The 25,086-nt window shown below is 36.5% G+C and overlaps 1 protein-coding gene across 1 annotated transcript in view; it reads right to left on the bottom strand.

Annotated features, from left to right (window-relative positions):
* Positions 1–533: 533 nt before the first annotated feature.
* The window catches only part of GRK7 (G protein-coupled receptor kinase 7), a 69,089-nt gene continuing 44,536 nt past the window's right edge, over positions 534–25,086 (bottom strand). Inside the window, exons 5-11 of the mRNA XM_026087027.1 lie at positions 21,116–21,195; positions 17,008–17,136; positions 12,273–12,380; positions 10,456–10,643; positions 9,713–9,763; positions 4,757–4,843; positions 534–1,672 (exon numbers count right to left, since the gene is read on the bottom strand). Of these exons, the coding sequence (XP_025942812.1) occupies positions 1,502–1,672; positions 4,757–4,843; positions 9,713–9,763; positions 10,456–10,643; positions 12,273–12,380; positions 17,008–17,136; positions 21,116–21,195 (814 nt within the window). The 3' untranslated portion in view covers positions 534–1,501. The remainder of the gene's footprint in view (positions 1,673–4,756; positions 4,844–9,712; positions 9,764–10,455; positions 10,644–12,272; positions 12,381–17,007; positions 17,137–21,115; positions 21,196–25,086) is intronic.

The raw sequence follows: 25,086 nt of genomic DNA, 5'->3' as shown, positions 1-25,086 counted from the left end.
TCATTACAAAAGTATCCACTGCATATTTGTGAGGAACACACAACATGTTTCCATTGAAGACAAACAAAAAAGCATGCTAAATTCTATCAGATCAGAATTGATCTATTTTTAATGAGGATCAACGCACTGCTAAATTCCCATTACGAGTAGCTTCCCCCAACCTTGCACACGTGTATGTTGCATAGGTGTTTAAAAAACTTTGCACTAATGTGGCTTATGTTGGCCTCAGACATTTTCAAGGCAGGGCATTAAGACCTCAGAACTGATATTGAACTTAATCATCCCCCTCATTTGTCTAAATAGAATATTAAAAACCACGGTAAGAACTAGGCATAAAAGCATGTTAACTAACAAATCTAGGCCACAATACTTGTAACAGAATATACACTCCAACTCAATAGCCTAAGTTTTCTATAAAGCAGTTGGTAAGGCCAACTTTCTAAAGGGCAGACGAGGAAACGCACAGAAAATCCAAGACGAAAGAATGGAAGAAAATACCAAGGATTTAAAATGATGCAAGGAAACAGAGCATATAAATTAAACATAGAAATGTTTAATCAAGACAATTCTTATTTACTTTTCAACAGAGTTTCTTCAGGAACTTGTTTTATTGGAAAACGAAAGCCTATTCCCACAATAGCAAGGCCGCTTCTTTCAAGCAGCCCTGTTGTACAACTGTTACCAGGACTCTAAACCATTTTAATTGCCTTATATTGATATTTCTGAACTAGAAAGTTTTAAAATATTGTATAGATTTTATTTGTGCTCCACATATCGCAAGCAATTAACAACACAATAAAAGATTCAATTCCTCAGCTAGAATACCAAACTCTATACCAAGTATTACATGTACACAATACTTGCACAGTGACAAGCACAAGAAAGTACTAGTTGAGCACTTACTTTCAGAAATCCATACCAGTTCTTAAAATCCATTTTAATTCTCCCACCCCACCCAGTCTAGGATTTAAGGCATCTCCACACAGCCATCCACCCACCCGCCCACTCCCATACACACAGTTTATGTGGAGGTGTTTACTCTTTCAAAAAAATCACTATGTCAGTCAGGTACCATTTATTATTTATCCCTATAACTGTGTCAGCATTGAGATATGACAGTTAAACCAGTGTTAAATCAATACAATATTTACATAGCACAGCACATTAAGCTTGAGACACTCACTTGGGGGATAAAACCACATTTTAGAACAGGACAAAGATCACCATTATTATGTGTTTGAAAACAGCTATTTACAGGTCCCTAAAATGACATAACTATAGTCTGTACACTGTTCCAATGGGGCAGGCAGAAGCATGATAGGCATTTATTTTGAGGGATTTTAAACATATGATTTGGAAGCATATTATTTATGCTACCCTGAACGCCATATACCACCTGAACATTCTCCAAAGTGGTCTCGTATCCTAGAATGGCATGTCCAGCTGATACAAAACAGACAACACAATGTTTACTTTGTGCAGAATTTTTTTTTTACTCCTGCTATTCAGTCATCTGAACTTTGAAGGCAATTCGTCCCAGAAACTTGTCACGGTCATCTTCATTTTTTAAATTAGGTGAGCCCAGGATCTTACACTCAATTGTCATTTCTTCTTTGGTACTGTTGGAGTTAATTGCTAGTTGAACAGCCACTAGAGGCTGTAAATAGTGAGCCTAGTAAACAGAAAAATGGGGAAAATATTTGAGATGCCAGAGTAAGTGACCTGAATATAACAATTAACATGAACAATTAACATTTAATCCATCAGAACACTGTCCAGAAAAAGCTAATTAAGATCCAACCTTTCAAAGACCAATCTGACTCAGGTAAGACATTTTTTCCCCCCAAAGTTGGATAATCAGGTATACATTCTTCCTATCATTTCCTAACTGACGCAGTCAATAAAACTGAACAGTCACAGACAGGATTTCCAAGAGGCATATGCTTTTACCTCTTCCTATTACACTGGGTCTATTCTCCAATTTCCTAGACACCTCGACTGAAACAGCCTCTGAAACTACGTTCTGCTTCCCTACTCATTACATTGCCTCTTTTGTTTTTTTAAATCTGTTATAGGACGTATCTTTTCTAATATGCTGTTTTAAGTGTGGTTTGGTTTTTTTTTTTTTTGGTCAACAACAGCACACTACGACAAATATTAGTAAATCAGCTTTTCTTTCATCCTATCCCATTTAGAACCGGGTAGTTCTAAACAGTAAAATTCATAGAAGCTAGTGGACTAAAAGATGACACAGCAACATTCTACAATTGTTAGCATTAAATTTTAACTGAACAAAACTTTGAGTTAGTTCTTTTCATTAACTTTAGAGACTCCTTGTTTCTGTTATTTTCAGGGTAAGAAAAAAAAAAGATCAAAAGCAAAGAAAGCACTCTAGAACACCCAAATTCTTGTTTACAAAGAATGGTGGCATGGAAGCAGATGTACTTAAGTCTTTACATGTGAAGGATTGATAAGAACTACATTGATATAACTACTTCGCTTGGATGGAGGGTGGCTCTACTGGAGCAGAACTTTATTTGTGCCCCCCATAAATTTCAATCTGGAGGAAAAAATGCAGCTAGGCAAGGCTGTCCTCAAAATTTTCAAGTCAACAGCAACACCACATTTGAGACTAACCAAGTTTTCTAACGATTAGAAAATAAAGTGTGTGCTCAGAGAAATCTTCTCATCTCCAAGACTTTAAATAGGTGCAGAAATTTCTATGGTATTTTGAAGACAGATTGGAGTAAAATGGCCTTTTACACAATATAAAAGGGATAAAAATATTCAACATCCTTATTAAGCAGTAGAGATCATTTTAAAAAAGGAAACAATCATTAAGGTCAGGGAGTTGGGTTCAGTGCACTGAGAGTGGCAAAAGGCAAACAACCTTTCTGGGCAGCAAAACTGCATTGATTAGTACTTTCATGGCTCCCACCTTCACACCTGCACAGCAAGATTAGTTTTATTCTCTTAACTCCTTTACACAATAAAGTAATTCAACAATTCTACAAAGATGTAATACAGAAAATATTTGTGGTATAGCCAAGAAATCAATCCAGTCTCTTGAGACCTAATGGAATACCTTAACCTCTCAAAATTCTTCCTGTTGCCTTCTTTTTCCACAATATACCAATGTTATGAGAATTGAGCCTCACATAAACAAGAATCCCTCAGGTAAACCTCAGCCCCTATCTCACACAACAAAGTGAATGTGAAAAGACCCAGATCCAAAAACTCCAAAAAAGAATATCAGTTTATTTAAAAAAAACAAAACACTTAATTAGCTAAGTCAGGTAAGGAATAGCATTGAGTTTTGCCTGACTTCAGTACTCTCCTTTCATAGACTTACCTTTCCCATAGAAGCACTAAGGGATTTTGTCAGCAAAGGTCTTTGTACCCACCTGTACAGACTTCCTCCTGACATCTCAAGGTCTACTGATGCTGTATTTTGTGTTTCTTAGAGAAGCAGTGCCCTCTTTCTTTCTCCGTTCTTTCCCAAGAGGGGATAGTGTATGTACCGACTCTGCCTTTTGGAACTGGAGGTTGACAGATCCCAAACATGGCTCCAGGCCCTTTTTATTAGACAAATCAACTCCTAAAGAGTTGTACTGAATTGCCCTTCAGAATAAAATTGCCAAAGATGAACCTCATCTGAACACAATTAGTTTACAAGATACAGCACGTCCTCTAAGTTTTTCAGATTATAAGCAAGTTAACTGTCCCAAGGACATCCTGTTTTGAAATGTAGTCCTCTCAGCATAAAAATGCTAGAGGCCTCTCTGGTTTGAGTATTCACTAACATAACTGTGGAGATGTCAACCACTTGGTAACAAAATAGAAGAGACAGAACTACAGACAAATAACATAAAAGCGGATGCTAAAGAATAACAAACACCTTCCTGATTGTGGTAAGCTATGTAAAGACATGAGCTGCTGCAAATAACTAGAGTACACTAGAAAGATAATGGAWTAACGAACAATTTAACAATGTAATAGAAAAATCATTTGGGGGAATGACAACTAATATGGTCTACTACGGACCTTACATATTTATGCTGAAAAAGTATTATCTTAGTAGTGAATGATGAAGTTGTTTATTAACTAAGAATGAATAACTCAGTCTGTAAGAGGTGAAACTATTTTAGATTTGATAGAAAGTAAGGACTTTTTGTATGTAGTTATCACAGGTTGATTCAAAAAACCCCAAAAAACATACATATATATATATAGCTAATAAATATATCAGCTATCTCAAAATGCTTCTTCACAAAACAGAGTGAATAGTAAACAAGTCTGCAGAGCTACAAAGATGTATAACCAACAGTGGAAAAAACATATTGAATTATAAACTTCATAGCCTGAACATAAACCCCAAGGATTAACTATTAGAAACTGTATTGTAAACAGAAGAACCAGCTTAGTTTTTTTGTGTTCCTCTGCACTCAACAACAATCTATATATATAATATGTATCAGTGACCATAAAAGAGCATACTCCCTAAATACTGCTAGTATACAGCCTTTTCTTCATTAAGATAGTGATGCCCAATTTACTTCCTGTCTGCAAAAGCATATCTTTAATCTTATCAAGCACTATGAAGCTTCTGCATTTAAAATATTCCTCATGAGTATCTCATTGCAAATTTCAGACTTTATTGTCAGTCTGATACTAGTAGTAAATGCAAAAAGAAACTAAACACTTACAAAGAAACTAAACACTTACAAAATGAAGACCATTGTTAAGACATACTTACATGCAAGCTTTTCCCATAGTATGGAAAGTACATTAAGTCAATCAAACCTCCAGGAGGAAAATAATTTATCTGAACTGTGCCTTCTTCCTATGATTGGAAATAACAAAATTTATAGTTAACATCTACCTGCATAAAAGAAAATAATAATACCGAAAGCTGAATTATAACTCAATGATAAAGTGCAAGATCCCTAAAAAAAGGTAATTGAGCTCCAAAGTATTAGAATAGCTTCCAGAAGAGATTAATTTTTGGGAAAAAGTTACATGCTGCACACATCTGCTACAGTAAAGAAGCTTATTAACAGTAATATGTAAATTAGTAATCAAGTCAAGACAGCTTGCATTTAAGTTTCCCTTACCAGTCAAAGGAAACGGGGCAGGGGGAAAACATACTCATTGCAATGAATAATTCATTTCAACAAAAAAGCATAAAGAAGCTAAAATCCCCCAAATCCACAAGCAAGCCTGCATATTTTGGTGAAGCAACAGCAAATCCGTATTTTACTTAAAGATGAACTTCTGTTTAAAGCCAAATTTTTAATATTCTCAGGTTTTGCAACAATACAACCCTAGCCTTTCATGACCCTAGCTCTCTCCCTGCAATGGTGTAYCATTTCTAATCTGTTAAACAAGTTCTTGAAATAAGGTTACCTAGAAGGAAACCCACGTTTAAAATGGTGATGGTGCTAAAGTTTCTGTGCACCATCAACACCCAGAAGGAACAATGTATATATGCATGCCTTTTCATTRGACTTTCCCCTACGATCCCAAATCTAGTAGCAAAAACAAGCTCCATCACCTGCAAAGTTGCTGCATAATTTCTGACTTAAGTAGTCAGCCAACAGGACATTACAAATGAGACTGAGCTGTCTCAGACTCAGGCTGTCACTATGATAGCATATGGACACATCGCCATACATACAGTATTCTCCAGGACTGCGTATCCTGCCAGGACAGCAAACTACGACAGATTCAAGCCACTAGGAAATGGCCACATCTAAAAGTGACTTTCTATGATAGGTAAACATTTACCAAGATAAAGTAAGAGAAACCACAAAAACAAAATCCCCCCAAAACACTAAGTACGATCTTCAGAACATCCCTGCTTGTTCAGTGTATTTCACAAGTTCAAAGTGCATTAGTAACTTTGTTTTTTTCCCTATATTACCTTAAAAAATATCAACAATTTAAAAAAGATACACTACAAAATTCAGAAAAATCCTGCAGGAATAGAACTGAGCTAAGAGGCACACAAGAGCAGAGAAGTAAACCACAGACCAAGAATCCCCTCCTCCCCCTCTAAGAACATACCATATGATGTTTAGGATAAGACCATGTTCTCACTACTTTGAAGTCTAAATTGCTGCAATTCTCCAGTATATGTTTATTAAATATTTTGGACCTTGAGTTATCAAATTTAATTAAGTAGAATTGTGATGCATTGCACTATTATCCTCTATTTTAATTACAGCTCATGCAGCCGAAAATAGTCATTATGCAAATAAAATTCTGAAATTATGGTTAAAAAAAAATCAAAATACAGAATAATATAGGAAAGATAAACAGGAGTAGAGCTTTCTGGAGTAGTTACACGTGATGCATGCATGCAATCATAAATGTAAACATTAGGCTATCAATAAAGTACCAGAGGTACTCAGACATGCAACTGCCTCTCTCATGCAAATGCTGTGATTTTTTTTGCAGCTAGCGTCATTAATATCCCTACACAATTTTTTAAAAAATAAGCAAGCTGCATTTGCTGGCGACCTTTAAGACCCAATCCATTTGTGCCATTTTTTTCTGCCTACTATTGACAACTTCCACAAAGAGTTGCAGGCAGTCAGCAAATCTACAAATCAGACCACTTAGTTGGACAGATAAAGATGCACTTCTACTTCACTCGCAGAGGCTTTATTAAGATTGTATCTTAGAAAGAAGAATTTCCAGATTTAAAATAAAGTACAAGGACCCAAGGAAAGAATTTGGGTTACATGCTTGTAAGACTGTTTCGTAATCATTTGAGAAGAAGTGTTATCAGTCACATACATCTGTTTAGGCTCACTGCTCAGTTTAARGAAAATCAACTGAAATAAGATAAAGAGCAATATCAGCTAACAGAACCTGTAAGGTGTTTGATCCTTCTTTCACAAAGACCAAGGTAAATTGGTTATGCTGACAATGGCAAGGAAAGTAGTCTTATCCACACAGTCATTCTTCATTCTTGTAAGTTAGAAAAAGATACCTAATACAAAGTCAAGACAATCTCTAAACAGCAGAAATACAGATAGTTTGGAATTAAGATTATTCGTCCTTTCTATAGTTTAAAAAAAACCCAAAACATATATGCAGTGCTTTCCCTTGCACCAAATCTGCTGATGTTTCAGTAAATGTAGTTTTAACATGAAAGAATGCTACTGCAAGATGTTCCAATGAACACAAGACTAGGTATTTCCATCTCAGAACTGACGATCTAGAATGCTGATTGTCAGACTTCTTGGAAGCACAATTCATTTAAGCTTGTTTCTCCTTGTGAGATCCTTAAGTCTAGAGCAGGTCAGTTCCTCTAGTGCGCAGGAGCAAGAACCAGCTGTGATTAGTGTCTGACATTGCAAACACTCACTTTCCTGCTCTACAGAAACTACCGTGATGACAGCTCGAGACCACTACGGAGTGCTAGTATCCTAAAGAATCAAAGAAATACTGATGGAATTGGAAACAAGGACACATGAGATGATATAAAGGCACAGCATAACCCTTTAAGTTAAAAAANAAAAAAGCCTCAGGTGACAAAAAATAATTTTCAGTCAGTAAGGGATACAGGTAGAAAGAAGGAGAAATTCTGTAAAAACGAAGCATAGACAGGAAGAAGAAAATGATAATTGCTAATGCTGATTCTTCATTTTGGTCTCTACAGAGAAGGTTGAATTCTAACCAATACTTAGGCTTTCATAAACAGGTAAATCAGGACAGGCTAGAGTAAGAATAAGCTTAAGATAAAATAGATGCATTCAAGGCAGCAAAGTCTGACAAAAATTTTCCCTGGAAGTCACTGAAGAACTATCAAGTAATCTTTGATCCTTTAGCAATAATCTTAAAATAAAAACATTATACTTGTGTAGATCAGAGAGATTTCTACCCAGAGAATGTAAAAAGTAGTATTTACTTAAAGAAAGAGAATGCAAGAAAATAAATACCAATCATTTAACATTCAAATAATTTATCTGAAAATATTTTAAAGGGCAAAAATTGCAAAAACAAAACAAAACAAAAAAACCCCCCTCAAAGTTGTTACCAAATTCACTTTTTTTTGCTAATGAACTCAGCTTAGAGGATAAGGAAAAGGAATGTCTGTGATTTGTTTAGTGTAGCTTTTAACACTGTCTCACAGGACATCCATATAAGAAAACTGAAGAGATATGAACTGGGATTAGCATCAATATTTTATAAATCACTTAAGCGTTAGTACTCAACACATCCCTTGCAGAATAAGGTGGCATTTCAGGTGGAGATAAAGATGACTCTCCTGGGCCTGGTTCTATTCAGTATTTTCAATAAGGACTTAGATGTAAGAAAAAGTTCATTAATAAACAACACCAAGCCATAAGTAGTTGAAAACACTTTGGAGAACTGGATCCCATTAAAATGATCTGACAAATTACAGAGAGGGGCCAAAAACAGCAACATGAAATTCAAAGCCCTGAACTTCAAGGAATGTATAAATACAGACTGCGAAATAACTAAAAGGAAGGATAAAGGAGTAAAGTGACGACAACAACAAGTCCAGGTAACAGTATTACAAATGACAATTTCATCTTGGAAGATATTCTTTCTTTAATTGTGATGACAGAGATGGAAAAATTCTAACCATCATTAACAATGCCTCAGCTAGAGACAAACTGTGCCCTGCTTGGAATACCATGTTACAAAAAACGATAGACTGGGGAAAAAAAAAAAAAAAGACTAGTAAGAGTAGAAAGAACTTAATTGCTTTATTCTAGAGAAACAAATCATTCCTTCAACAGAACATTTTGTAAAATCAGATACAAAAAAGTCAGTCTCAACTACTGAGAGAAGTAATCACCTTAACTTGCAACAGGCTGCCACAGAGAGATTAAAACTGTCGAAGAATCCACAAAAATCTAGTATTAAAATTAATGCCTACCACAGACAGGCGGTCCTAAGTGTTCCTGACTTCATCCTAGATATTTGCCTAGTTAATCTCCTAAAATTCCCCAGCCTACCTACCATTTTTATGGAAGTCGCCTCAAGCTAAAAGCCATGACTCCGTCCCTTGCTCAAGCTAGCAACTTACCAAGTTTTTCACTGCTCCCCAAGCAGACTAGGAAAAAAGTGCAGAAGTCAAAGTAATTGTTATAGCTGTCATAAACATTCTTTTCAAATCAACTGCTACACAATAAATATGTATAGATTTGCTGTTATTATAAATTGTTTATAATTGATTTGAGGACAATATTTACTTGAACAGTTAACAACATTAGTTTTCACACTTTCTCTTACCCATCATTTATAAAATTGTCTAAGGTGCACTTGCAGCATGGAGAGAAAAATAAAAATATAGGTTATGAAATGCRAAAACAAAACATAACTTACACAAAATTAAAAAAAATAATAATATGAGCACAGGTTACATGTATGTTTTTTCCTCAACTCTGTAGCAGGTCAGGAAGCTCAAATACATCTTAAAGCTACTAAAGATGGAAGAACAAAAAAGGACAGTATTTTAAAAACTACACTGAAGAAGTTAAGCACACTAAAATTAAACTAGACATATAGTGAGATGAAAACAGGAAACAGAAAAGGTAAAAAATAAAGTTTAAAAAGTTTTAGAGAAAGGAAGAAAGTGAAGTAAGCGTTCTGATCCAGTATTTACATTTACTTTTCATCTTAACCATGAGGAAAATTAACTGCACACTTATTTATTGCATTCAGAACTGACCTTAGATGAACACTGTATATATGGTTCTCCTTCAGGCTTTAATCCAATTATCTAAAGGAGAGAAAGAAAAAATATTTATAGATGTTCTTCCCCCTTCCAGTTTTACAGACTGAATTCACATTTTTTCCTCACTTAATATGACGGACTTTGTACAGGCAGCAAATCTGTCGAGAGCCATTTTTATGAAACACAATTTTAGACTAGAATGAAAATTTAAAGCATTTTTAAGTTAAAGCTCAAATAGTTACAATGGCTACACCAAGGAGTATCTTCTTATTTCAAATTAAGCATGTAACATTAATGTATAACATCTATGAAAAGTGATATATTTATTCATACAGTATAGTTTTCATCACCTTAAACAGTTTAAATGTTACAGAATGTATTAAATTCTAATTGTATTTCTATAATGTAGATATGAAATAAAATGTACTTTTATCTACAGAATGTTTTGAAATCAGCTACATAGAGCCATAAGCAAAGAGCATTCTACTGTTGAAAACAGGGTCTTCAGGTATCTTGATGTGACTGACCAAAGCCAATAGAAATCTCACTTTATTTTACTCTGTGAAACACACGAATTGCTACACATTTCAGTAAATTACACTATTCCAGAAACGGGCATATCTTGAGAAGCAAACTGAACACACATTTCAGTCTTTTCCTACAGTGATTCTTCATACAGTGCTAGTCTGGAAAGCTTGTTCTAAAACTGAAAAAATAAAATACAAGTATGCACTTACTCTATTCATTTTCACAAGCACACATGGAGTTCCTCTTGAATAGCCAAAGGTCTTATCCTCCTTTCCAGAGCACTGCCCAAGCTCAGAGAGATTAAATCGACATGCCTTTTTAACAGCCTCATCATTCTGATCAAAAACCTTTCCTGGTGTGCAGTCTATGTTTTGGGCTTGTTTTGAATCATCATATGCTATGAAACATAGAAATGGTTGTAAAAAATCAATGGTGTAAAGCATACATGCAGGCAAATATAGAGAAGCCTATGTAAACACCTAGTCAAGAGTTGTTACTTGTCTAGAATTTTTCTTTAAAGGACTGTTTTCAGAGCATTAGGGATCTTATTTCCCTCTTAAACACTGTTACTTTTCCAAAGCCTAACAAAAAGTTCTACTATATGTGAATGAAAGAAGACAGATTAGTACAAGAGAAATAATACAGTCCTACTTTTAAAATCGTACCAATAATCACAACTTTATTAGTTTCTGTAAATAATTTTAAATTTATAATGTGTTAAAATATAAACAGAGTTCTTACCTGGAAACTAAGCTATAAGCATGTTTTCCCTTTGTGTGTTTCTTTTTATTTTTTAATAAACAAACAGGAAAACTTAAAGTATTAACAGATAGTATTAACTTGTCTCTCATCTATATCAGGTAGTATAACGGATGTTATGCTGACATTCCGAATCATTTTCCTATTTCTTTAATTTCACACATCTATGGCTCTAGAAACTGCTAACACTTTCTAGAACAAAAGAAAGTATGCAAAAGATGATCTATTCACATTTAATGCATTTTATGTCTGCTTAGCTGTAGGAAGAAATAAAAAAATTGCAAAAAGGGTAATGAAAGGTTCATCCTCAATGTGAGAGCCCCAAACCCATTTAAGTGCAGGAGAGGCAGGTGATCACAAAGCGTAGCACGCCTCCTGGGAGCTCTCCTCGGAGCTCTGAAAGAAACGGCTGCTCGCGGAGAGGAGGCACCCAAACCACAGGCACTCGATCCACGCAGCTTCCAGCAGAGCTTCTGGCGCTAACAAAGCAACTCGTAAACAAAGATGAGATGCTACAGAACCACTTTAATTCTGACTTATAACTTCTGAGAGGTTACGCTTACTAATATTTTTGCTCAATTTCTACATTTATAGATTAAGTATACATGCATGCAAATACATAAAATAACATACGTGTTAAGTGATTTTGCTGTCCTTCCATCTGCCCTTTGCTACCTTTTCTCTAACTTCAACTTTTTAATATTTCCGTCTGTAAGGACTGTGTATTAGGGTGATAATGAATAAAATGCTGTTAATTTATTCTTTGTGTGCCTCATTTTTAAACATGCAAACACTCGAATTTTTAAGACTAAAGGATTATCTATTATTCAGGTAGCAAGCCTTTTGGATAAAGTCTGATCAGTCAAATCTTGATAAATGTTGACTCCAAATACATGGCTTCTGTAATTTTACATTGAATTCTCTTGGCCTACATAATTCCTACTTCTTGTAGTATCTACACCAACACATTACCAGAACACTTGACTAGGACTCAAAACTCCCCCTATTTTATGCACTCCACGGTTCCTCATGCTCAATTTCCTGCCTGTAAAATACACACAGATACTTACCTTTTTATGTAAAGCATACTTTGAGAYCCACCATTGAAAAGTGCTATAAAGTATTTATAAGAATAGACTTATCTAGAGCAAGCCTAAACTTGCAACAATTTTATTTAGCGATTAGTCACTAAATGCATAAAAGGAAACTAATGTACTCAGTAGTAAGACTGCTGAATTATCTGGGCAGTTTTAAATAACTTACTTACTTTCAAGAAATTGTCTAAGTGTAGAAACATATTCTGCATATGATTGGGAGTCACTCTTGTTAAAGTAAAATTCCAGTGCAGTGTCTGGCTTTGGTGAAATCATAAGTCCTTAAAAAGAAAAAGTACAAGTAAAAGACTGAACTCTTCTTCTCAGCTCCACTCTAACCTACTCTAAATTATATTCATAAATTGAAAAGTATCTATCTATAAAGAAATATCAGTGTTTTCCCTATACCCCACAGTACTGCTAGCAGTTTGTGTTTAAAGACAGTTATTAAAATCTACATTACTCTACATGAATTAAGACTTAAACTTAATCCAACATATAACTGTAATTCACAAACCAAACCCAATGGATTAGGAATAGCAAAATAAGCAACTTAATCACTTTCAATGGAAGTATTTTACTGATTCACTTTGCATTTTCCACATTCAGCAGATCAAACTAAAAAGAAAAAGAACAACTCCCCCCCCCCAATCCTCAAGTTAAAGTTATGCTTCAAATCGTTAGGCAATACTGATTGAGGCTATGATCATTTTAATCTCAGAGGAACCCACAAATAACAAAGTATTTTTTTTAATCTTATAATGCATAAAGATGGCTTGAAAGATTTTCCAATCAAAACAAAAGAAGTTTGTTGTTCCTTTCCTCCTTCTCCACATACAGAAAGTTTAGATCGCATCTGTTTCATGGAAAATACAAGCGAATGTATTGAACCACTTGACGCGTATCTCTTTGTAGGGGTATGCCGTGGGGAGCACAGTCAGGCCCTGGTAAGCACGAAGATTCTTAACAAGCAGCTGGCACCACACAATAAAACACGCAGGTGGCACAGAGCAGCGCTGCTGGCTCCCCAGGCTGCTGCGCTTGGCGCCTACGGCTGGGCCCGCTCGGCTTCTGGCTGAGGGTCACTGGAACAGCAACAATCTACAGACAGGGAGCCAGGGCTAGCAAGAGAAATGAGGACACACGGATTACTRAATACTGAACCTAGCCTTGTGTTGGAGGGTGAAAGAGGTAGGCACTGACATGTGCGCCCTAGATGGACGAGAGGAACTGTCCTTCCCGGAATAAGGGCAAAGAAAGGTAGGGAGTTGAATCTTAGGGATTTTTTGCAGCATGTGAAAGCTATGTGAGGAGTTAACGAAGGCATACTCTCCGCAAATACATAAGACTTGTCACTACCAATGATACCTAATACTACTATTACTCATCACAAGTCAAGTGGCAGAAAAACAGCACTACACCACCACAAGTTGCAAAAGATATTTTTAATCTACTCAAACAAAGGACATACGATTGCTTTAGGCACACTACTTTCCTTAAGACAACTCTTATTTAATATAAACTAACTTGCATGGATGAAAAAAACACAGTTGTGGCTAACAATTCAGTCTCTGCATCCTATTTCTTCAATTGCAGCCAAGATCTGAGACTGCAGTTCCACAGAAAATCATTCATGTTTTCTATCATATTGGTTTTCTTCTAGGTTAGAGTACTGAAATGGTTTGATCAATTAAAAATTTGGCACAAGGAAGAAGTGCAACTGCAGCAGCCAGTAATTATATCAGCTTAGGATGCCATGTAGCCTTCTATCCTCTGGCAAATCAAATTAAAACTAGATTAACAAGTGGATAAGAGTATAAGGCAGAAAACAAAACTTATCTCCACAAATTAAAAAAATCAGGCCTTCTTTATACAAAATAAACATTGAAGAAAATAAGACTATAGTGGGAAGAGAAAGTCAGAGAAGTTGTCTTAATGTGGTATTTTTAATACCATAGTTATTCAATCACAGTAAGCTTTTGGAAAGCATATAGAAAGTGCAATTAAGCAACCCAGGTCTATTAAAGACTCACCTACAGAAATGACTAAGTCTCTCACGCGAAGGCAGAAATTACTTCAAATACTTTGCAGAAGGGATATAAGTAAGGTATACACTAAAAATTTATCATAGACAAACACCTTATAGATTATAATTATATATGTAATTTTAATGCATTTTTTACTCTACTTTTTCTGTAGGATTTCCAACAAATCACAAATTCTCCTTTTTGCATTAGCAGCAGTTAAAATTATTTCCAGGCAAGCCACAACTATATACCTATGTGACTTGAAATCCAAACAAAACTAGAAATCCCCCTTTTGGCTACAAATTACTTTGCATCATCACAGTCATCTTTTGACCTCCATACTGAATTGGGATTCAGCAAAATATAAGACAACTAGCAACAGGACTGAAAAGTCACTGAAGGGGTTTTACACACTGAGGGGTGGAGGGGAAGGGCTTATTACCTTCTATAGATCAATACTCTGAAGGAAGGACTTAGATGTTGTTTTGCAAAATGTATATGACAGACAAAAGTAAACTAGTCATAAATGAATGAGACAGTAATTTGAGGAGATTTTTTGTTTTTGGGGAACTTCAGAAACATACAAATCCTAAGGGGAAGGGCCTGCACTAATTCCAGTGCATCCCAGTCTGCCTAGAGACTATGGTGGAAATTCTGCAGTAAAAGCTATTTYAAGAAGGACTGATACATAGACCATGGGGGATTCAGGATTTGGGGCCTACCAGAGTAATAGAATTAGCAGCTTCAACACAGGATTACATCTTGTATTGTAGCAGAGATTACATTATCCTACAATTCCAAAAGGGGATTAAAAAAAAAAGTTTAAAATTATTCTGGATTTGATTGATTTGATTGATACAATTACATCCCAGTGCACACAGCCAGTCAAATATCAATTATCAGTTATAAAATATATCAACCTGTGAGATTTCCAAATACATTTAACAGAAGAGTAAAACCTTTGACCTATGCCATCCAGGTTTTGCGTGTAATTTTTTTTTTTTTAAATATAAATTAAAGTTTTACAGCCAGGAACATGACATGTTTCACTGCAAGTGAAAAATGACACAGTTAAGGAGAAACATAGAAACAGAGATAAGCAATTATATTATCTTTAATTACTCAGATATAAATTATCTTTTAATAAAAAAATTAAATCCAAAAATGTTTTAGGAATTCCTAATTAAAAACTAATTGTGGTATATGCACTTTTTTTTTTAAACAAACATCCTTTATGACTGTTATTTCAGAACCAAAGTATGAAAATTAATACCCTGAACCCATACTGCTTTATACACTACCAAGATTTTGACTACCCCAACAGAAATGGTCAAAAAGCTACCTTTTTTCTACTAAGCAGGGATTCCCCCTGCCCTTTTTCAAGCATTCAGCTCACCCTTTAGCTTTAAAAACTGGTAAGAATCCTCAAAAATCCCTCATRGTAAGAGAGCATCTGTTAGAGATGACCCAAATGGCACGTAAAAACAAATTATGCTTGGAATCCAAAGACATTTGTCACATTTGGCCAACTGCAATTCCATCACACACACATTACCATTTCATCTTGAGTATTGATACAGTGGCAAGATGCTCATTAATATCATGGGTTTGGAGTTTCAAAAAAAAAAAAAAAAAAAAAAGGTATTTTCAAAAATGTCATCCAACTTTCACCAAAATACTAATATTGCATAGCCATTCTAAGTTTTTGTTTTGTTTTGTTTTTACAGGAGATGCATAAATTTGGTCCCTAAGCCAAGTTATTGTAAAATCTGAGAGATTTTATAAAACTTTCAGGTGTTCCAGTCATTTAAATTGCATATATAAATCAAATACACATTCTCCAGAAACAGTATCTAGAAAACACTGATCTTTGGTGTATTTAAAGTGTGCAGAGGCAGCTTCTAAATCTTTCAGAGCTCAAATCCTTACTTTTTTCCAATATGCAGATACAGTAAAAGCTTATAATGATAGATTCTTGCTTGATGCATTTAAGCCAATCTTATTTAAATAATAATAATAAAAAAATCACTATTCATTTTTATTTGTGCAAAGTTAGTTTTCTGTCACATTTAGCTCCTTGAACCAGCCCACTGTGGGACTGGACAAGCATGAGCACAAAGGAAGCAGTAGCTCAGGAAGCAAGACAGTGCTTTCAGTGGCAGTTACATGTTACACTGACTTAGCTTCACCATAAAACTACAACCTCTCTCTTCTGTGACTCCCTAAATAATAGGTCACCGACCTCTGGAATCCACAGAGGTTTCACATAGGTTGCAAGCTATTYAGTACTAAAATTAAAACTCTGGAAATGCCTTCGTAGCATAGCCTTTACATGGTTCTGAGTAGATTATCCCCAAACACAGCCTTCCTGTACTTCAAAGTAACAAATACTAATCACAGGTGGCATTCAGTCTGATCCACTAGGACTGGTTTGAAGTATCTGAGTACACTCTGGAACAAAAGAAAGTTTTCATCTTACTAACCACTATATCTTATGACCTAATATTGCATGATTTTTAACTGCAAAACAAAACCTAATTTTAACTTCTGCTCAGTTCTGTTGTAAAATGATAATCCCACTTTTACAACAATGTATTGTACTGACATGCAGAGAAACTTGCAGTCTAAATACACAACAAAATTCAACTCCAGAGAACTTAAGAGACAACCAGCACTGGTTAGTACCTATGCAAAAAAGCTACTAACTGCTTTTATGCTATAAATCCACATACYTTGCCTCATACCAATTTGTCCTTTGAAACTTGGTAAGTAATTGAATAATAATCAATGGTTTCTATAGGTAGTTTTTATTTCAAACAAGTTCTCAAAGAAGTATTAGCTGTTAAACCAGAACCAGATTTATGAAAAAATAAATAGTTACCTGGACTAGCAATTCGGTCACGATATTTTGGAATATCACTGCTCAGTGTCTGAAGCATAACCCACATTGTGAATGTGAAGAGTGCTGCCAGGAAGCCATAAAATACCAGATAGAATAGTAAGATCAAACCTGTAAAGAAAAACTAAAATTATTATTTTAGTTTCAACAGATTCTAATGTCTATTTTGAAAATCAAAACTGGAAACAAGCGATACAGTGTTTGTTTTTCTTAGTCTCTCGCCACCCTAGTTAGTTATAAATTAATACAACTCTAACATATGCATTTATTGCAAAGTGGATAGATAATACTGTGTGCAAAAAGAACTTCTTTTCATACATTCTGGCTCTAAAAAATTTAGAGAGTAAGATCTGGCATTTGGGCATCTTTACTTTTGAACGAGAAACATTAAAAGGCGCTCATGGAGCTACATAACAAAGCTGATCAAGACAACTAAGCAAGCCATTAGGGAAAGTTTCACATGTTTAAGGAAATCCCATGTTTGTATCAGGAAAGGAAGGGGTGATGGGGAAGAACAAGTAACTGAGTTAATAGATAAAATTGTTGCACTGGATCAAGAACAAGTAGTAGAGACTGACTGGTGCTTTAATAATATACCCGATATTTGAGACAACTCCACACACAGCATTCATTCACACATGCTTCCTGTTACAAGTGATGTCTCAAGGCGAAAATGCTTTCTGCTGCACATTTCTGAACTCAAATCAAGCTTTCTGTTCAGCCTGACCAAAAGCCTTCACCTAAAACATCCACCTGCTTTACAAATCTACCTCAGGGATCCAGTAACATGCCTGGAATTCACCAGTTATATCCATGTTACTGGCCTCTACTTGACAACTGCTTAAGGAAGAGCTCCTCAGAGCTGGAGGAAATAGCCTCAAGAAAAGAGTCTGTCACCGTAACTTTGCCTATGCTGTACCTCTCTGACAGTAAGCGGTGACAAACTCCTAAGTAAGACCACTGCTTAGAAAAATGGACAGAAAACTCACCATGATGATGTGTTTCTATTTATTTCCTTGTTCTCCCCCACCCCCCTTTTTTCATTATATGTGCATACACAGCATCACATACAAGTTGCTTATTGAAAAGACAAGATAACGGACATATCAAAGTGAAAAATCTGACATTCTAGATGATACAGACTCAGATCAGCTGAAGTGATTTTCAAAGAACTTTCTGCCCTTATTCTCAGAAATATGATGCATAACCCTCACTTAAAAGCCTTTTAAAATTTGGGAGAGCTAGCTTATTTTAGGAACCAAGTTTTCAACCAAGTTTTAGTATTCTCGCATCATTTGCTTTTTGACCATGATGGACTCACATTAGCATATCTCATTAAACATTAAAAAGCTAATAGCACTATGTTTCGTTACATTAACTTGATTTTGTTTTCAGACTTTCTGAGAATACATAGTAATAATTACTATCGCATTACTTTCTAAATTTTGGTTTACCTGGAGACAGCTTCCAACTTGAGATGAAGCATTTATATTATCTGGATGAAGACTTCATAAAAGACACTTAAGATTCTGCAGAAATTGTTTTATTAATTGAGTATATACAATACTACCCAAAAAGAGCAAGCAATTTTGTTTTAAGACAAGACTGATCACTTGAGACTTACAAACGCATTCATCTTTTCAAAAAGAATGGGAGCTACAGAGGTATTTAGCAGTTTAGATGCTTACACAGGTGCTTAAACTACAGAAAACCTCTCAAAAGTTGTTTCATTCGAAAACATAACTGAAGGAGGATGCAAATTCACTTTTTACATAATTTTCTTTGTCAGCCATAAGGCTGTTTTCAGGAAGCTGAAGAGATTGGACTAAGATGAAGAAAAGCATCAAAATCATTACCCAACATCCCACCACTGATGCTTCATTATGAGAGACTCAAGTGCAGTATTCTTTACCAAAAGCAAACATGATTCAGTAACCTAATGATGAGTACTGTCCACTGGGAGATGATGAAAGGAAGCCCAAGTTCTGGCTGCCGTCCCAGAAAATAGTCTTCCATTTTGCACTGAAGTATTTTCTAGTGTATTACAGCCAGGTGGTTCCCAAACTGTTATTATTGTATCATAAGTTGTCTGCAGTACTCCGCTGAACATTACCGGGTGTTGGTTTGGTTTTAGTTTTCAGTTTCACATGTTAAGAAGGTTGTTTAGCTATCTGTAATAAGTCTGGAAGTGACCAGCTATTTAAGATTCGTTTGGGAACCACTGGTTCGCAACATACAACACAATGATTAGAAGTTATATAACAAAGCACCTGAAACAACACAAGAACAGACTCATTTTATAATAAAAAGACAGCTATACATCTATTATAAACTATTTATAGTGCTATTTAGAAGCGGAAAAAACGTATAAAATAAGAGGTAGAAGTCCTAGTCAACAAAGTCATTATGAAAGCTTCACCTGTATTTTGGACACCAGCAATTTGCTTTACTTGTAAGCTTACAATTGCTTTAACTGGATCCAAAAGAGACAGTGATCCTCCAAATAATACACAATGTATTTTTTTAATAACAACAAAATATTTGCTCGGTTCTCATTTTGATCCCTAGAAATTAATCAGTTCTTGAATACACCTTCATCAAGCCAAGTAAAAAGCCTGCTTCCTGTTAAGTGACCAAGACATTCATCAGTATCTTAGTTCCAATGGAACAGAAGAAAGTTTGACATTTAAGACAAGGCAAGACAAGAGCCTTTTGTGGGAACTAGCCTAAAAGCAAAAAAGTCAGGGAAACTTTCTTCATTGAACTCCAGAAAGATGCTGCCTAATTTCAATAAATAAATAAATAAATAGGTGCTCCCAGAGCCTGAGTGGGAACACCAACACTGGAGAGAAAACAGAGGGACCCCAATTAATGCCTGAGCACCGTGACTGACTCCATGATGGAGATCAGTGTGAACACTCCTTTAGGGAGTCTCTGTCCCCCCAGCGACATAGCTACTAAGGGTGCAGCAGTAAAAAGGCCAGAAAGATCCTGTTTCTATTCACAGCCCTGAAAACTCTACTGACTTCCCCCACTCCAGAAAAGCACCAATGTTTTTTTTTAATCATTAGCTTTTTTAATATAGCTGCTAAGTGCACTGCACAACACTGCTCACTAGACCAAACTGCCCCGTTTAACACTACTCTGCCACATTAAAGAAGGGGGGAGAAGGGGGAAGGGAAATCACTGCAACTTCCAGTGGCCCCAAACTGAGTAAGCTGCTCTTTGTGAGGCTATTAGTATTAATTATCCCAAGCTAATCACAGGGAACAAGCCATAACCTGTCAAGAAGCTCTGCCAGAATAACTTCACATAATGCTGGACTTCTTGTCAGGAAACAAAATCTACCTAAGTAACAGTGGAAGACTATCCTGCACATTTACCCCAAGGAAAGCACAGCTACCACAGCCAACATGCAACTCATGCCATTGTTTGAAGGATTACTGTGCACAACCTTTTGCTGCACCAAACCCTTGAAGTCTCTCACTCTAACACAAACTATCACACAAAGGAAACTGTCAAACAAAAATTCTGCATTACAATGTACCTCTTATATCTGTTTTTTTTTCTTTTGGCAGAGTCCGCAGTAACCAAGTACCCTGCATAGCCTGACAACACTGAACAGCAACAACCAATCGTGGAAAACTGATGTTTCTGAACCAACACGTTGGCACCATAATTAGTTAGAGTTCATTTGCAGGAATCAAAACACTCACTTCTCTACTATAAAAAATAGAATTTCTGACTCTGGTGAAAACATTAAATGCAAGGTATCAAGTATCTGGCCATGCTCTCCATGAAGAATATGAGCTTTTCAAACTTTACATGGCAAAAGTGATAAAAAGCAGGTAAATCTGGCATGAGCTTTTATATATATACACAKACAGATACATAGATGATATATATAAACACTCTCACAACGCATACGCAAGTGGCTATTCAACATCACCCGCAACAATGAAAACGAAATGCTGTCTTTATGGTGTGCTGGATTACATGCTGCATTGATCCCATCACCTGCACAATCACCCTTCTTCAGTAACTTGAACTAGTGGAATCTAAATATGTAAGTAATGTTACTAGTGACTACCACCAATGCCAGCAACATCAAGAACGCCTTTCGGTCCACCTGCAGCCAGACTGCTTTGCTTTGAGCTAACATAACCATACCTATTAGATAAGCACTAATCATGCTTCAACTTTACTCCCTTGACACTTGTGAATTTTTTCCAATTTTGGGGGTTGGAGAGCTAGGAAGAGGAAGAGAGAGAAAAGGAAGACTTCAGGAAGAAAGAAAACTTCTGTCCTATGTTGCAGAGTTTATTTCACAATAAACCTGGGATCTGCATATAACATGGCTGAACAGGGGCCAAAAATGTTAAATGCAATACTTGAAAAGAAGCACAAGAGCCAGTCCTTAGTGCCATGATTAAGCATTATTAAGAAACAAACAAACAAAAAAACAAAAAATCTCCACCCTCACTATTCCGTTAGAGCTTACTGGCACCTGCAACAGGAAAAAGAAAAAGCAAAGCCTTCTTTCTTCAAAAGTACCTGTGTCATTGGAAAAAAAGCATTCTACTGATTTCTCAAATATTCATTTCTTATGATACGCAGCATCATAGAAAAGTTTAGTAAGATTTTGACTGCAGTCATATTCCTAGCTGCACAGGAATTTTTAAATGTTACTGTCCATCTGCCACAATACAAAAAAAGCACTGTGTCTCTTTCTGATTCACAGCTTGGCTCTAGATGCGTAAGTGCTTCTACTGCAAAGGCAGACAGTGATACCAGAATGTTTAACTTCCTACCACCTGTGAAGAAAGCTAAATCGCAGCAAATCTTGCTTAAACCAATGTCTGAGCAGATAAAGAATGCAGAAAAATCAAGTCAGAAAAGCAGTTAAAACTTTGACAGCACTGTACACCCCATTAAGCACTCAGTCAAAACAATACTAAACAAAAACAAAACTGGATCTTTTGTTACAGAGACTGACAAGAGTATATATCCATCGACATGGTAGAAAGCTTTCCTAAAAAATGAGGGCTTTTTTTACTTTGTTTTTTTTTAAATCAAGCACATATTTGTGCGCTAAAGCATATAACTAAGCATTCAAGAGAATGTTCAGTAGGTCTGAATCTATATGCAGTCCAAGACAAAGTCATCTCTACCTTGAACACCCTGACATGACTAGCTTTACATAAAAACTTAAACAAGCTTCCCAGCATCTAGTGGGACCGTGAATCAAGTATTGCTGGACTCTGTATATTGTCTATTTCTTTCTTTTTTTCCCCACAACTTTTAACTTTTTGTTAAAAGACTTTGCTGTCTATATTGTACAGATTTTACAAAAAAATTCAAAAACACATCTGAGTGTGCAGTGAGCATCACATTACAATAGTTTCATAACGATCTCAGTGTTCTTGCTGTAATTCTAGTGAGGCATAGCACCTTGCAATTATAGCTAGAACAGTATGCTAATCTTCCTCCTCTTTTTTTTTTCTGTAGGAAAGACCTACATGGCAGTAATCCCAGGTTCTTTTTTCTTTGCCCTACCTGATTACACCCTGYGTGAAACCCCCAGACTGCTCCTCCTTTTTCCTTCTATGAGGGTTATTAGCCCCACTTATGCCTTGTTGCTGAGAACACCACAAACTCAAGTCATTTAGAGTTTTCTTCCAATACTTTCTATATCTTTAATACATTTGATTATGCCAGACAATTCAAAGTGTAATAATAATTTTTTTCCTATTGTATTACCCAATTTAATGACACCATTAATACAGTTTGAAAACTACTACATCTGGATACCAATTTGTGAGAGATTCAAATTGAATCATCACTCACGAGTCTGCAAAGTAAAAATCTCTAGTCATTTCTTAAAGCAAGGGAAGACTCAGTACAGCATTTTACCAAACTGTTTCCAAAAGGCCACAAACCTCCACTATGTGATACGTGAGCACAAGACAAAACAGGAGCTGCTTGTGTTTGATCTTATTATAAATCCTGGTTTAGAAGTGGCAGAGAAAGATAAGCACTCCAAAGCCATGGCACTCAGATTCATAGAGAACCACTGCCTCGTGGTTATAATTTAGATAAGCCTCTAAGACAACCTCAGACTACAGGCAAACATAGAGGAACTGCAAGTAGTTATTTATCAATTTCTCTCCTGCTTCTATCTTATTTCTGTGAGGAAGCTAAGGCAAGAGAAATACACAGGGAAGAACTAGAGCCAACTGACTCCTTATCATGCTGCTCCTGGAGATGCCACAGCTCAGCACACAGGCAACCAGAGCTCTCTTGCACCTCTCTACCTTTCAAAAGGGAGACAGGCAACAGAAAAGGAACAATAGTTAGTGAGACCGCTCTAAACTCACATCACTGCTGCAAGGGCAGAAGTGAGACCAAACCCTGCACATTCTCCAGTTAATGAAATTATAAGCTTATAAGTAAAGCATATGCTTTTGAAAAAAACAGATAAGCACTGAACCCTCCCCAAAGAGTCAAAAAGTATGATTTCCTTTATATATGCAAGTAAATAAATTAAATAAGCACAGTGCATTAAGCATGAAAAGCTAGAACAAATAACCTTAATCTGCTAAAAATACGCTGACAATTTACAGTGCTGTTGAGTAGTCATCTCTTAACATCAAGGGTAAAGAAAATACAAATAATTAACCACACACCAATCACTTAAATCACTGAAGAAAACTAATTGATGAAGTAAAATTATTCAAACTGTTATCTAATTCTATATATAGTTTGACATGGAAAAGTATCTTTTATCAAGTGAGTTGGCTGTAAAACAACATAGCAAATCAATTACCAGCTAAGTTAGTCATATTGATTTCGAGGGTTATCTACCGACTAGTAACATTGTAAGTGATTCACACTACCAGATAGGTTTAAACAGAGAGAGTTGTTTTAACATCATTTTCTTAAAAGTTACAAAATATTTCTAATGTGCCCACTGTGTCTGTGCATTCACGACACAAAAGGATTTCTGTGATCCATACACCCATTCATCCAACCCACACACTTCAGGAAACCTGCCTGTACAGAAAAACCACTAGACAACAGCATAGTGGAAATTTCCTCTCCTTTGCTATTCAACTGGCAGAGTAGCTTGCAAACTCTTATTTCCATCTGAATGGAGGAGAACTCATGTCAGAGCTAGGGCCCTCTCTTGATAGACGGGAAGACATTGGCACCGCAAAGAAAGCACACCCCGTGCACAGTCTGCTTAAGGCTCCTCCTCACTATTTCAACATTAGTATTCACTGAGATTGTGTCAAGGCCAAAGATGTATTGGCTTGTTCTTTTACGCCATGCTGAGATTCTTATTGGTTTTGTAAGCACAACTATTAAGTRTCCCAACTATATCCAAGTTTTGGGAGGAGACACAGCATTTTCTGAAGTCAGTAAATATGTCCCACGAGGACTGGAGAAACATCCTAATATTAAGCATTTATACAACTGTTTAATAGGAGAACACATACCCAGAAAATCCAAATATTTTTATTGGAAGTAAAAAGATTATGATAGCACGCTTCCCAGCTCAGAGAGAAGCAAAGGGAAGACTACCTGAAAGCAGGAAAATAAACAGCGCCTTTACAAGCTTTATTGGAGAGGACCTTCGTTTAAAAGCTCCATTTTAAAACGTAAGCGCCCAGGAGCCCTAACGGGGAATGGATCGCACGACGCCGCACGGGGATCATCCGCCTGCAGACCATCGGGAAGGGCAGCTCCCGAACTTGCGCGCTGCTTTTGCCCCCGCTCCGACCGGAGCTAATGGCTAGCAGCACAAAGGCAGCGCGCTCTCATTCATTCCCGGTCTCCTGCGACGCTGGAGGCAGCGGGGCCGCCGAGGAGCGGAGGGCGCGGGGCGCCCGCACGGACACGCGGGAAGCGGGCGCGAGCGGAGCGGGCCGGAAGCCGTCACGGCGGCCGCTGCAGCCCCCCGCGGCCCCCCGCGGCCCGCGCGGGGAGGAGCCTGCGGGCCCGTCTGCGGCATTTGCGTACTGAGGCGGGCGGGTGAGTCAGCTCGGGACGCGCTCCCAG

Source organism: Apteryx rowi, unplaced genomic scaffold (assembly GCF_003343035.1).
Source record: "Apteryx rowi isolate R43461 unplaced genomic scaffold, aptRow1 scaffold_70, whole genome shotgun sequence".
NCBI classification, from domain to species: Eukaryota; Metazoa; Chordata; class Aves; order Apterygiformes; family Apterygidae; genus Apteryx; species Apteryx rowi.
This window is presented reverse-complemented; position numbering and strand designations above follow the sequence as displayed.